The sequence below is a fragment of the Akebia trifoliata genome, chromosome 8 (assembly GCF_017979445.1).
Source record: "Akebia trifoliata isolate Shusen 1 chromosome 8, ASM1797944v1, whole genome shotgun sequence".
Classification (NCBI taxonomy): Eukaryota; Viridiplantae; Streptophyta; class Magnoliopsida; order Ranunculales; family Lardizabalaceae; genus Akebia; species Akebia trifoliata.
Window position 1 is genome coordinate 27,316,035 of NC_141382.1, and position 14,713 is coordinate 27,330,747.

At 34.3% G+C, this 14,713-nt stretch overlaps 1 protein-coding gene across 1 annotated transcript in view; it reads right to left on the minus strand.

The window, feature by feature from the left end:
- Positions 1-2,915: 2,915 nt before the first annotated feature.
- Positions 2,916-14,713, minus strand: part of LOC147396449 (uncharacterized) — a 30,373-nt gene continuing 18,575 nt past the window's right edge. The window contains exon 5 of the mRNA XM_086450127.1: positions 2,916-3,031. Within this exon, the coding sequence (XP_086306253.1) occupies positions 2,916-3,031 (116 nt within the window). The remainder of the gene's footprint in view (positions 3,032-14,713) is intronic.

Sequence of the window (14,713 nt, forward strand, 5' to 3'; positions counted from 1 at the left end):
TACAAACTTAAAAAGAATATATTGCTGAATTGAATTGGAATTCACCCAGTTAATATATATGCATGTTTTATTTAATGTTCTTTTACAGAAAATAGATAACAATTTACATATTAAAAATATTTTATGTATTAATTATCTTAATATGCAATTTATTGACTCGAATAAATCAACAAGATACCGAGTTGAGCTTGCTCGATTGATATTCAAGTCAAGGTTGGGTTTTCCAGTTTTAAAAAGGATTTTGCCCATGTGGGGAAAACAAAGAGTAGAAATTCTTTTGTGGGACAACTAAGAGTGAAAAAAAATAGTTGTGTGAGCAACTAAGATTGGAAAAAAATATTGTGGGGGTAATAGTGGTGGATTTTTTTATCCACCGCTAAACTCTATTGTAATATCTCACTAATTCATAGACTTTGAAAAATTCTTGTGGGGGCAATTGCCCGCACAGCCCCCACTCTAAATCCACCCCTGGATTTATCATTAAATTTCCCTAATCAGTCTTTTCATACTATTTGCTTTATTTTTCTCTCCATCTTTTACTTTTCTATGATTTAATTTAGTGGGAAAGATGAGGCAAATAGTAATGTTGACACTATTGTTATTTGATTTTCAACTGATATTATAGGATGAAATGCACTAGTTTTCTACTAATTCTATTCTCTTAACTTTGAACCTTATATTCCCAAACTTAGCATTCAAAGGTAAAGTACAAATAAGGGATACCCTATATGGTATTGGAATTTTTTACCAAACAAGTAACTATTATACTTGTATTTAATAAATACAATTTATTTAAATTTACTTATATAACCTTTTCATTGGCATTATTTGGAAATTTTTTTTTTGTAAAAGTAAATTCTAATAAATGCAAGTATCCTGTATTAACTATATTAAAAAAAAAAAAAAAAAAAAAAACTATCTTTTTTGGCTTCTCACTCATCCTATTCGATAAAATACGCTAAATGCAAGCTTACTGTATCAGGCCCTTGCCTTTACAATGGTTTGAATTGAATTTTGATAATATGATGCAATTTGTGGCTAATGCACTTAGCATCATTTTCTCTTTCATGCCCATAGTGAAATAAAGAAAACTTTCTGATTTGATCACCTTGTGGCATTAAAAACATGATCCAATGCAATTGTAAAGGACAAAATTATATGAACTTTAAAAAAAAAATTATTTTTCATGTTTGAATTTTATTTTTAAATTTGGGTGCTTGCTGACCGTCCATTTTCAACATCTTGGATCAAGTTCGAAAAACAATATTTAATTTAAATTTTTTTTTTGAATATGCATATTTTCATGAAATCTAAAAGATTGTGTTATTGGATTGTAAATGTGATAATCAATGTGGGCCCAACGACTCTTTTTAAGATTTGAAATAAAAAATAATAATTATGTGGGCAGTGGAAAGAGAGAGAATCTCTTTATTGCTGATGTCATTCGTGCCACATGTCAACCGTTTGTTGGGCTGTGAGCAACCGCATCAAGTGCATGCTCTAAAACCACGTCATATTATCAGCACTCTTTGTAATTATCAGCTTTAACAATTATCCCAATTAATTATACAATTATTGTTGGGGGGACGTGTGCTTGCACTGACTTAACAAAAATGGTGTATATGGTTAAATTTTTCTTCATAGTTATTGTAAGATGTTATTTTTAAAAAGTTGGGATCCATAGACTCATGAAGGTGAACTCATATGTTAACTCTCAATCTCAACCGTGTATATGTGAGATCCAACAATTGAGAATTATCTTAGACATCCATAATATATTATCGAGATACATCTTTTATACCAACCATTGGATCTCTCATATACACAGTTGAGATTGTGGTTGAACATATCATGAATTCACTTTTCATGAGTCTACAAATCTTGACCCATTTTTAAAACTGTATTTCTATTGTAGAGTTTTAATATGAAATTAAATTATCTTCACTATTATAATTGTAGATATGTAAGATTTTAAGGATTTAAACCTCATCTAATTGGATTTGAGAGTCGCTACTATTTAAAGAATTTAAGGTGTGAATGGACAACTTTAAATTAAAATTTTCAAAGAGTTGGTAATTAAAATCTGGTTTAAATCTAGAGGTTAGGGTTAGGAGGTTCAGTTGTGAGATGAGGAAGGTGTTGGCACCCCATCTCACTCATCAAGTTGATAGTTACCATGTAGTGACAAAAAACGAAAAATAAAACTCTATTTTTAAAGATTTTTTAAGTTAGAATGCAAGAAATGAATGTATGCATGAGATAAAAAGAATGTGAGTGGGTGCAAAGATGTGTCCTTAAAGGACTATTTTTTTATATATATGTTTTGAGTTTCAAGTGCTAACCATCCAAGAGGATTACGTTCTTTGACTCTTTGCATTTTTTTAACAAAAGATATGGTGTGTGCAAAAGTGTATACATGCGAGGTTCCCAAAATAAACTTATTATGGATTTAGAAAGGGGAAGATTACCTCACATGGAGGAATAACTCCTTTCTCTTGAGCTATTTAGAGTTCTTACAAATCGTGTATTGCAAGTAAACTACAAAAGAAACAAACGGACATTAGAACTTAATTGTTCCCTAAGGAACTTGTAACGCCCTATAAAACGCTAACACAAACCCAAGGTTAAATCTCGAAGTATTAGGTAGTACCTCAAAATTTTGACGTGGTTTTCTCTATTTATATTAGCGTTTTAAGGCACTCGAAAACCTGATAAACCAATATATAATAAATCTTGTATATAAGTATGTGCCAAAAATATACAAGATGTGAAAGACGATAAATTTTAAACAACATAGAGCTAGATCAGAGTTACGTAAGTAGTGAAATATACATGACTACAAAAATTATCCTCTCACTAACATGGATCTATCATTCAACCCAAAAACTATATACCCTTCCTGGACGAATTGACTCTTAGTAGAAGTAGTCCCAAGGCTCACTAGGCAGCGAAAACTGGTCGTCGATCTGACCAACTGGATGTTCCTCATTTGTCGCCTCTATACCTACCTCAGCAACTGCAGGCTCTAGAACTAAAAAACATTGAAGAAAAATGTGAGTAACAATGATTATCCAATAGGTTCACAAATAATTCCTACTAATAACCTATAGAGACCTCATTTTTACACTCGCCTAATTAATCAACTCGTCAATCCGATTGCGACAGTTCCAAATGATGGATGATATTCCAATGCTCTATTTTGTTGCTAGATATGTTTCGAAAATTAAATGAGGTATTTCAAACAAGTAAAATTATAGAAACCATGTTAAGATAGGAAAATATGACCCCAAAAATATAGAGATCATCATTTTTAGACAAAAAGAAGCTTTACGATAAAAATCTCTAAAAATGAATCAAATTACCAAAATACCCCTAACATCAAAACACCCTTAGATCCCACATCACGCTTAGTAAAACCTTTTCGAAAACATAAAAAGACAAAGTGAAACCAAATAAATCATTCCGCCAATTTTCACCAAATTCGATAAAATTACGAAAATACCCCTCATAGGGTTCACAATCATTTCATGCCAAAAAAATTATAAATGACACAAACCGATAATCCCATCAAATTTCTTATGAAAAACCGATTCCAAAGCATTCCAAAACATCGAAAAATGACTCCTCAACACAAAAGTCCTCTTCAGGGGTAAAATGATAAATTTTCAATTTTAAAAATTTTCAATTTTAAAATTAATAAATAAAACATTAATTAACCTAAAGTGAAATCTTAATAAAATTAATTTAAAAATCTGAATCATGAAAATTAATCGATCAAGCCCTCAAGCAAAATTGTTGATGGTTGCCCACTTATTTAAGTGGAGCCCCCTAATATTTATTAAAAAATCCCTCCATCTAGGGGCCTAAAGAATAAAAATATAATTAAGGGGGGTTATCTAAAAATCAAAAATATATTATTTCATTGTATGTAATAATTAAAACCCTAATCTAAAGAAACCTAGTCAAACAAATAAAACTTAAGTCAAAACCCTAATTAAACCCTAATTCACCTTATTTAAAAGAAACCTAATTAAACACAAACTCTTCCCACAACCTAATTTCGCAGGTCAAAATAAATCTTAGGAAAGTAGGTCAAAAAGTCTCTCTAACCTTCCCCAAACCCTGATTTTGAAATCTTAACCCCCTACCTATCATCCAAATCTCAGTTTTTTTCAAAAAACTCCCAGAAATCTTCTAAAAACATTTAGAAACCCTTCACAAAACATAGAAAATACTCAAATCTAGAAAAAAGATACTTCCACTTGGAGATCAAAAGTAGATCCAATGACGGAGGAATAGTAACAAAACTTATACAAGGACACTCTCTACCAGTACTGAGGGAACCATTGTAATCCGTTAGGTAATTATTTTAATTTTTTTATATTAATTTTTAGGTTTATTTTGCAATGTAGTGTTATTGGGGAATAGTAGAAACTGGCATTTGCCGGGCGGGGTTGGTACCTAACACCTTCCAACCCCATAATGTGATCCCCAGACCCGTAATTTTTTTTTCATAGATTAGCGTTATTCATCTATTTAAAGTCATGATTAGGTTCCTAGACCTCAATAAAAAAGTGGATTTGCAACCTGTGGATAGAGGTACTTTCAGTGGCGACTCTGTTGGGGAATTTGAGGATCAAACTTCAAAAATCCCAAATATTGATGCATTGTCAAATAGATCTAGTTTTTTTTATATTATTTAGTTCAATTTATTTTATTTTATTTATTTATTTATTTATTTTTATTTTTTTATGACTTGATTGTGGATCATTTATTTGCATTTTGGATATTATATTTTTATTTTTTTATCCAATTGACGGTCACTTTTTGGTTACCCTAAATAATGAAATATTCAAATTGACATGAATTGAGAACAGAATGATGGTGGTTGGGATGAGAGTTATGGATTTAAAAAAAATAAAATAAAAAAATTTGGATGAATTTTTTTGAACACATTACTAAGCATAGGCGACGAGTTGTGAAAATAAATTATTTGTGAGTGACGTGCTAAGAAGCAAAAAAAATTATTTTTTTAATGTTGTTCGTGGTGAGGAGAGAATTCCAAGAAAAAAATTATATATATATATATATATATATATATATATATTTGTACGTGGTGTGCCGTTAGTATAAAATAATTTTTTATTTTTCATCTTATTCTCAAATAAATTATTTGTGAGTGATGGGGTAAGAAATACAAAAATTGCTTTTTTAATGTTGTTCCTGTTGAGGGGAGGATTCCAAAAAAAAAAAATCTAAAAAAAAAATATTTTTTTTTGTGTGGGTTGCCAATAGTGAAAACGTTTTTTTTTTTCTATTTCTATCTTCCTTTCCAATGAAAAAGAAGAGGACGAAAAGATAGCAAAATAAAAGAGAAAATAACGTCTCCCTACTTTATCCCTCTATATCTCTCTCTCATTTGTTTAGTTGCATCGATTGATTCATTTTGTTGACGGAAATATCAAAAGTGATCATATTCTGATCTTTAGATCCGAGTCATACTCTCTTTAAGAATCCCCAAAACTGCCCTTAAAGCTCTCTTGAAGATCCTCCATCAGGTTTTTTTTTCGTTTATTCTATTTTAGAAGCAAGCTATTGTTGTTCATTTAGAATCGAGATGAGCGATTTAAAGGAAAACATGGAAATTGTGAAACAAGATTTTTTTGGATGATTCCAAAGATGAACTTGTTAATGCTGAAATCGAACAAGAAGAATTGCAGCACTCTTTGAAAAATTAGAAAAAGAATTGCAACACTCTTTATAAAATTCCTTTTGTTTTAAAATCAATTTGTTTTTCGAAAATAAAAAGAGGGTTTGGCAAACCTTATTTATTTATTTTTTTTAACAAAAAAAAAAAAACACTCAATTATTGTATGAAGTTGTTACTTGCTTTATGGAATTGTTACTTAAAATAAATTTTGGGATGTTATGGCTAACTTCACTAACTTTGTATGATTTTTTCCTTCACTAAGGGGTGTTGAGCACACCACGTGGTGGCAAAAACAGGAAAATTTTAAAAAATTATTTATTTTAAAATTTCGATAGTCGTCTATTTTCAAAATCTTGGGTCCAAACTTTTTTTTTTTTTTTTAAAAGGAGAATTTGTTTTCAAATCTCTTTTTTTATTTTTTCAATCCAAGCTTTGTACGTGAAATCAAGAACGTTGTCGTATTCATATACCGATTTGATGCTCTACGTGAACTCAATACCCTTCGTAAGGTTTCAAATCTTACTTAATTAGTTAAAATAGCCTATGTTCACTCACAAATTTGTTGAGTGACAAACTTCATAAAGTAAGGGAATCTGTATTAAAAATTCTATCAAAGATTTGCCAAGCATGTCCCTCAATTTTTTTTTTTTTTAAATTCCCATTCTTTACAACTATCATTATATCCTCGATTCAATGTTCTTTGAAATTTCGAATTGGTCTAGGTTGCCCAAAGCAATCCTTGATTGGACCACGAAAAAAAAAGTTTTTTGTTCATTAAAAAAATAAATAAATAAAGGGGAGGGGGGTTTGTTCTTGTGATTGGTTGATGCTTGATTATGGATGTGCTATCTTTGTTGATTGATTATCTGAAATGCCATGATCTTAATTGATATATACATGAGATGTGCATGCTTTGATTTTGAACTGAATGATATGGATATTTTTTTTGTATGTCTTGATCAATATTTATCTTTACTTGTATGGTTTGATATAGCCCATGGGCCTATTTATCTGAAAAATGCCCCGGGCACACCCCACCCTATTTGGCACACACCACTAGCACATTTATTTTACTGCATTGCACGCTTGCATGTCCCTTATAGCCAACGTGGCACTAGTGCGTGACTCGGTCTCTTCGGAGATGCGACATCATTCATGAAAATCACAACTCCAGTCACGTATCTTAGGGTATATAAAACTGGGGCATCAGTACCGTTTGATCAGATGACACTGAAAGGTATATCGATGCACCCACAGTGGAGCGACTTAAGCCTTTGTCTTATTGTAAGCCGCAATATCACATGTCCCGATCGCCAACCCTAGACTCGTACCTATATGGTATATCAAAGTTAATCTAAGTTCACCAACTGCACTTCTTGGTTAAAATCAGTGCCTAAGCGAGATCCTACCCCGATGTACTACGGTACAAAGGGGATAGATTAAGTCTATTCTAGACGAGAGGTGACTTAAGAGTACCATTGCTCAGCATTGTGCGCCACCTCTCAACTAGGGATTAAATTGGTTGCTTTTGACTTCAGAGATTTGGGTTGGAGTCTTAGATTATCACCTATACGGTATATCAAACCAGGTCACCACGTACCGTCTGATTGAGTACTCTCGAGAGGTATATAGGTGCATTTGGGAAAGGGTGGCTGGATAAATTGCATTGCACGTAGTAAACCCAGAGTCTAAGAGCCTTCCTATAGGTCACGAACCGAACTGACTATGGGTGTTCCCTTGTTACTTTATTCAATACAATCGACAGGTAAGTGGGCGGACCGATCCAAACCATTCAAATTAAACCCGTAATATTGGTCTGACCCAATGTGTGAAATGTAAATCAATTGGCCCAATCAACAAATGGATCAAACTGATCAACACCAAATCAGTTGGACCAATTGGTTTTACTTTCAAAGATTTAGATTATTTTATACCAAAAAGATTTGATTTTAGGGTCAAATTACTTGTCTGATCAAAGGTTCTATCCTAATTAGGGTAGACCCGTGACTAACATTTCTCACCCTTATGACCATTATAGACTTATAGTGCATTTGGATTCGATGTTTTTTACTGGATTTGGGCTAATTTACATCAAATTTTTGATCATGTGGTTTAGAGTCAAACCTTTAGAATCAATTGTTAATCTTAGGTGTATTTCCCCTCAGGTAATAATTGCCTCCAAATGTTCTAAATTGTCATCTATACTACTCTAGGTCCGTCGAAAGAGTCATCTAGCCAAAGTACCAATGTCAAGTCTACCCTTGCACCATAATATTATGTCCATCCACCTAGAAAGACCTTCCTGCTTTGTAGATAAGTGTTCCTGAGTTTCCTTTTAATTTTAGTTCAATTTTCGTCAATTTTGAAATTCAATGGGTCATTTCAGTTACGTTAGTCTTTCTTTAGTCGAGTTTGTCAGTCTATGTTTTTTTAATTCCAATAGAATAAAGAAGCTTCTAATTATCATGTGTGTAATAACAATTTGAGCATAATATCAAACATGAGGAATGACTCAAGGCTGACAAATTGAACTTTATAAATATTGGGATTAAAGAGTACACTCAAGAAGTGCAAATTGGTACAACATGATCCACAGGGGAATATGAGAGACTAATAAACATACTTGAGAAATTCAACAACGTTCCTACATGTTCTTATGAGAATATATTGATAGATTGCACCAAGATAGATCAAGAGATAAAGTCAAGGGAGATTTTCAAAGTCAAAGTTTATCAGTCAAGAATGATGTAGTTGAAACCATCGACAAGGGTGATAAAATACACAAGAAGGGATTCCTCATGTTTTTTACTTGAGTAAAGAGAGTTCTCTTTTACAAAAAAATAAAAGATTTTCTTGAAGTTTTAAAAGAGTTGAACAGCTAAATATAAAGAACTCAACCACACTCAATTCCGTAGAAGAAGACAGAAGATTACTCATTCTCAAAAGAAGATTTTACTCGACAGAGCAATCAAGGTATCGAGTTCCTTAAACTTTGACGAATTCAAGTAGATTTTATCCAAATAAGGCCTTATTTGGTCAAACTGTAACACCCCGGATTTTCAACTCATGTCTCGAGGAAATTAAATGGTGAGATTTAGAGAAAAATGTCGAAGGAGAGATTTAGAGTAAAATACTCGAATATTGCTATGATTAATTTTGAGAAAAAAACGACTTCGCCATTAGATTCAAAAGGATCGGAATATATACATTAGCTTGTAAGCAAGTTCGAATTCGAGTTCGGAGGAAAAAGTTAACAAATCCTCGAATTTCGCGTTAAGTGGGATCCAAAAGAGTGGAATTTTGTTAGAACGAGAATCGAAAAGATTTGATTATACCATTAGATCCGTAGTGAAAAATTATTCGAAATGGTATATTCGTTTGTCGTTTTCCGAGTCCGAATAGTTAAGTTACGATCGAAACTAGAAATGATGGGGAAATTACAGTATACCCTCAGCCCTCTTATAAAAGAAAACTCACTTTCTTTTATTTCATTTCACTTCTTCATTCTTCTCTCAAAGAACTCAACTCAGCCATTCTCTAGACCTAGGGTTTCAACCCATTCTCACCATGTTCTAGAGCGAACGAGTCCGAGTTGAACCTCGACGAAGAAGGCAAAGTTGTCGGCCACGACGAGGGCTACAACTTCACCACCTTTGGTTGTTCATTCTTGTTCGTTTTCTCCATCCTCCATCAAAACCAGCCGGGTAGCTCGAGTAAACCCCAACACATTCCATCCGAGAGCTTCATCGAGTTAGGAGCTAGGTCTATACTTCATTGTAGAAGCGAAGGAGAACGTCATTGTCGGATACCTTGCAAACCCTTACTTATTTGGCATCCAAGTCAGCCCAACCTCGACTCTCGAGCCATCCAACCCTGATTTGTAGTGCTAGCTTGTATCCTTGGCGTCCACAACCAAGTAAGGGACTTCCAATTCTTATTGGTAGCTTTAGATTTCCGAAATGTGCATTTAGGATTTTGAAACAAAACTTATTGTTTGCATTTAAATCGTAGAAATTGGTGTTTGATTTCAAATTCATGATAGAAGTAGGTGTTTTGTTTATGTTTTATCGAATTTTGATAAAAAAATCGTGGGTGGGTCGAATGGTTCGAAGAGTGGAAGAAGAAATCGAGAAAGGGATCGAAAAACCCAAAAAAAAAAAATCGTGAGTGAGGTTCAGGCTGTAGGTGGGAAGGGTCGGTGCCACCGGCACCTACCGAAGGCATCCTGTCGGTCCCACCGACAGAATGAGGTTTCTGCCACCGACGAAACCAAATAACGCGAGAAAATTTTGTTCTGGCGGCAGGACCGTCGGTCCCATCGACATCTGCCGATGACCAATCTGTCGGTTCCACCGACAGAATCCTGGTTCAGCCACCGACAGACACAGTTTTGATCAGAACAGTGTTCTTACTCTTGGCTTGACCTCCTCACACCTTATACACTATTTGTCACCCTTTTTTTCATTAAAAACATTTAAGTAAATGTCCTCTTTAATTTTTACTTTCCATTTACTTTAAGTTCTTTAATGAAATTAAGGTTTTACCCCCCATTTCGGAACAATGGGAATGGTTTTAAGATCCAAATCTCAAAGGATCAAAATCCAAATTTTGGTTTTAAGAACAAAACGTAAATTTCGACGTTTTCGACAAGTTTTCAAAATATAATAATTTTCACATTACTTTGAATTAAATTACAAAAACTATATGGTGTCGAATCTCGTAAGCGAGACTTTCATTTCGAAAAACCCATTTTCAATTTCGAGAACTTTGAAAAATTGAGTTTCCGACATTTAGCCAAATTTTCACTAGCTTTCATTATTTTTAACAGCTTTTGCTCTGTGCGTCATCGGGACCTTGTTTGTGAATAAACTTTGAAGGTTTTCAATGGAAAGACCGAAATAATGACCTTGAAAGATTGGAAATGGATGGTTGATTTGAAAAGACGAAAAATGAGAATGTTGAAAGAATGGGAAAGGGATGAAACGGTAAATTGTCAGAATCACACCCGAGGGGTGATGTCTGCCTTTTACATTGTATGTTGTGTGTAGGTTGGTGAAAGGATATCCAGGTTATTAATGAAGGTGTTGCATGTTTATTTTCGATTATGTTAGCGCGTGTGCTGAGTACTGTTATTTATTTTAGGTCGGGTGGCCACGGTTGCATGGTAGGAACTGGATATCCGTTCTCAACCATGTTCTGTTAATTTCTCTTTTGTTTAAATGAAAAATCATATATGTACGTAGCTATTTTGTGAGCTGTTAAAGGGTTTGTGAATGCCTGAAGGGATAGTGTGTCACATCATCCGGAGGGGTACACTATCCTGGGATGTACGGTAGGGACCACCAAACTCATACGTGGTATGGGACGCGTATGAGAGTGGAGTCACAACTGGAATCCGAGTCCATTCCTTTCTTATCTTTACCAGTGAACGTGTATTGTAAAGGTGGTCGTATACAAGTGGAGTGTCATTTGGGAATCACATGCACGCCTGATAGGCATAATTGAAGATGATTAGTAAGTGATCACTAACAATCTAGTAGTAGTCGAACATTCTGACACATCGAAAAGAGACCCATTGCTTACGGTCATGTCAAACGGCCAGTCTGAGCCGGATAAATGGTCCCGCAAGCGTGGAAGACACGACCAGCCACAAAATCAGGAACTACGATGTTATTGAGGAATATCATGTCCTGACTGGGAGCAATCCAGTCGTGAATCCCAACTCTTTAATTCCAATACTCTACCATTTGTAGTATGTATCTGTTGTTATATTTCGAATTATAAACTGAGAAGCATGTCATTATTTCAATGTTGTCAATACTATTTGCATAAAATGGAAAATGTATAATGAGTATGGACGATTGATGCTATGTGTAATTTTTAAACTGTTTAGTTGTTCATCCCTGGTTATATGTACCAGTTGATCGTACTTCATATTGTAAAACCTTGCATGTATTAAAATGTTCAGTATGCTTTATTCGATCATGCTTAGGAAGGGTTATTAGTAGGAATTGGCTGTGGACTTACTGGGTAACCATTGTTACTCATCCTTTCTTTCCTATTTTTTTTTTAGTTTCAGCACTTGCAGCTACCGAGGCAGGCGTAGAGTCAGTAATTGAGGAGTATCTGGTCGATCAGATCGATGATCAGAGTTTATTGTCTGATGAGCACTAGGGCCACATCCCTTAGCGTTGTCAGTTTCATCCAGGATGTGTGTAGTTTTTGGATTGAGAGTTTAGGCCTATGTTAGAGTGAGAATGTTTTGGTAAGCCTGTATATTGATAAATCTTCCGCACTCTGATCTACTTGCATGTTAGATGTAATTAGTCTTCTGCTGTTATTTTTTTCTGTATCTACATTTTTATATGCAGGTTTTGTTATAAATTGGTTTATCAGGTTTGAGTTCCGTGAAACGCTAACATAAACAGAGGAGACCATGCCAAAATTTCGAGGTGTCACCTAGTACCTTGGGATTTGGCCTTGGGATTTGTGTTAGCATTTGACGGGGCGCCACACGAACCATTTTCCTATCTTACCAATAAAAAGATAACCTTCTTTAGCCCCATGCAACCTTAAAAAAAATCAATAACCTCTTCTTTCTAAATCACACCAACCAACCTCGGGAGGGAAGTCTAGTATGAATTACATTTTGACCTGATCCCAAAAGAGAAAAGAAATATTTGGGGTACGTGGGTAACTTGAGAAGTACTTCAGGTCCGGTGTCGTAAAAAAATTATTTTCTTAAGAAAAGTGTCATCCAAAAAGGAAAATCCGCTATTAAAAGGTTCAAAAGAAAAGAATGCCAAACTAGGGGCATTAGAAAAAAAGAATAAAAAGAATTGACAGAAAAGAAAATAATGCCAAACTAGGGACATTAAAAAAAGAGTCAAAAGAATTTACAAAAAAGAATTCTTAGCTAGAGGCATTAGAAAAAAAGAGAATACAGACTAGGGGCATTTTGGGAAAGTTAAGCCTTTATACCCTTTCTTTCTAAACCATGTCCTAAGCCCATCTATTAAGTCCTCCTGAATGGTAATTGACTCAGTTAAGGTGCACGGAACCAAGAAGCTGTCGAGTTGAATATTCAAGATCATCAAGAAGAAAAAGAAATCCACTAAGTTGAAAATCCTAAAGGGTAACTTAAGCGAAAGTTAGGGCATAACTATAAATAAAAAAATGCCTGCTAGGTTGAAAACTTGAAAAGGCGACCTAGACAAAAATCAAAGCATCATCAGAAAAAGAAAAACAAAGCCCACTAGATTGAAAACTTGAAGAGGCGATCTAGGAAAAAATTAGGTCATCATCAAATAGGGGGAAAGGTCCCATCAAGAAGAAAAATTCAGAAGGAAGCTTATGCAGAAACTAGGAAGTGCAAGAAATTGTTCAAGTCACAACATTCATTTTTCAACTGAAAACTCACATCTAACAAAGATAGGGTTGAAGTCGAAGAAACTCAGAAGCCATCTTGAACATTGTAAGATCTTTAGGAGTATGCTTACTTGTCCAAGTGTTCGCCAAAGGAAATTGTAGAACCATCAACCACTTTGAAGAAAAATATCTTCTATTCTAGTAATTATCAAGATTTTAAGTCTAGCTCAAGCATTTCTCAAAATAAATTAAAAAAGAAAATGATTAAATTTTTTATTGCACATATGACAATCTTAAGAGTCTTGAAAATTTAAAGGAATGTAGATTCTTCTGTTAGTCATATATCAGAGTCCATAGTTGCTCGTTCATATTTTTCAAGTGCAATCTATTCCATCAGTTTCGTAGTTAAGTTCTAGCTAAATCCAATCTTGAAACTAGGGGCATTTTTGAAAGTCATTGTTCTTAATCACATGACAAAAAGGAAAATCTTACAAAAGCTTAAAAGTTTGGCGAAGTCCAATGATAATTATGAATCCAGATGCATGATAATCCAATAGTGGTCCAATCTCCCAATCTTTGAGCTCGATAATATCGAGTCTTTAACAAAATTTAACCCGAGAAGCGTGGCTTCAATAAGTTCGAGTCCGAGAAACGAGACTCCGACCTTTTTTGAATCATAGAATGAGTAGATTTTTTAAGTGCCTACAAACCTTAGTCCGAGAAGCGTGGCTCCAATAAGTTCGAGTATGAGAAACGAGACTCCGACTTTTGTTTGAATCATAGAATGAGTAGGTTTTTTGAAGTACCTACAAACCTTAACCCTAGAAGCGTGGTTCCAATAAGTTTGAATACAAGAAACGAGACTCTGACTTTTTTTTGAATCATAGACTGAGTTTGAAGTGCCGACAAACCTTAGCCCGAGAAGCGTGGCTCCAATAAGTTCGAATCCAAGAAACAAGACTTCGATTTTTTTTGAATCATAGAATGAGTAGGTTTTTTGAAGTGCCTACAAACCTTAGCCCAAGAAGCGTGGCTTCAATAAGTTCGAGTCCAAGAAACGAGACTCGGACTTTTTTTGAATCATAAAATGAGTAGGTATTTTGAAATGCCTACAAACCTTAGTCGGAGAAGCGTGGTTCCAATAAGTTCAAGTCTGAGAAATTAAACTTTAATTTTTTTTAAATCATAGAATAAGTAGGTCTTTTGAAAGGCCTACAGACCTTAGCCCGAGAAGCGTGGCTTCAATAAGCTAGAATCTGATAAATGAGACTCAAATGTTTTCGAACTCTAAAAAAGAATTTCGATAGGATTTAATGAAGTTTCTATATCACCTATCTCGTTATTCAAACTTATCATATTGTGTGATTATTTTCATTGCGTATGTGCATTTCAATTTGAATCATCGTCGTCAGCAAGAGAAGATCTCTAGGACTTGAAATTTGTGATTATCGAGGAGAGTTTATTCTCAATGATCCAATATAATACTCAGTAGGCATCACCCAGTGCACACACGTGCACTTCTGATTAGTCAGGGAAAATTTTCTAAAATTCAAGGATCTGACACTGTCAGTGAGAGCTCGCGCTCAAGGATTTGACAACTTTTAGTTCAGGGAGAGTTTTACCCTCAAGGATCCG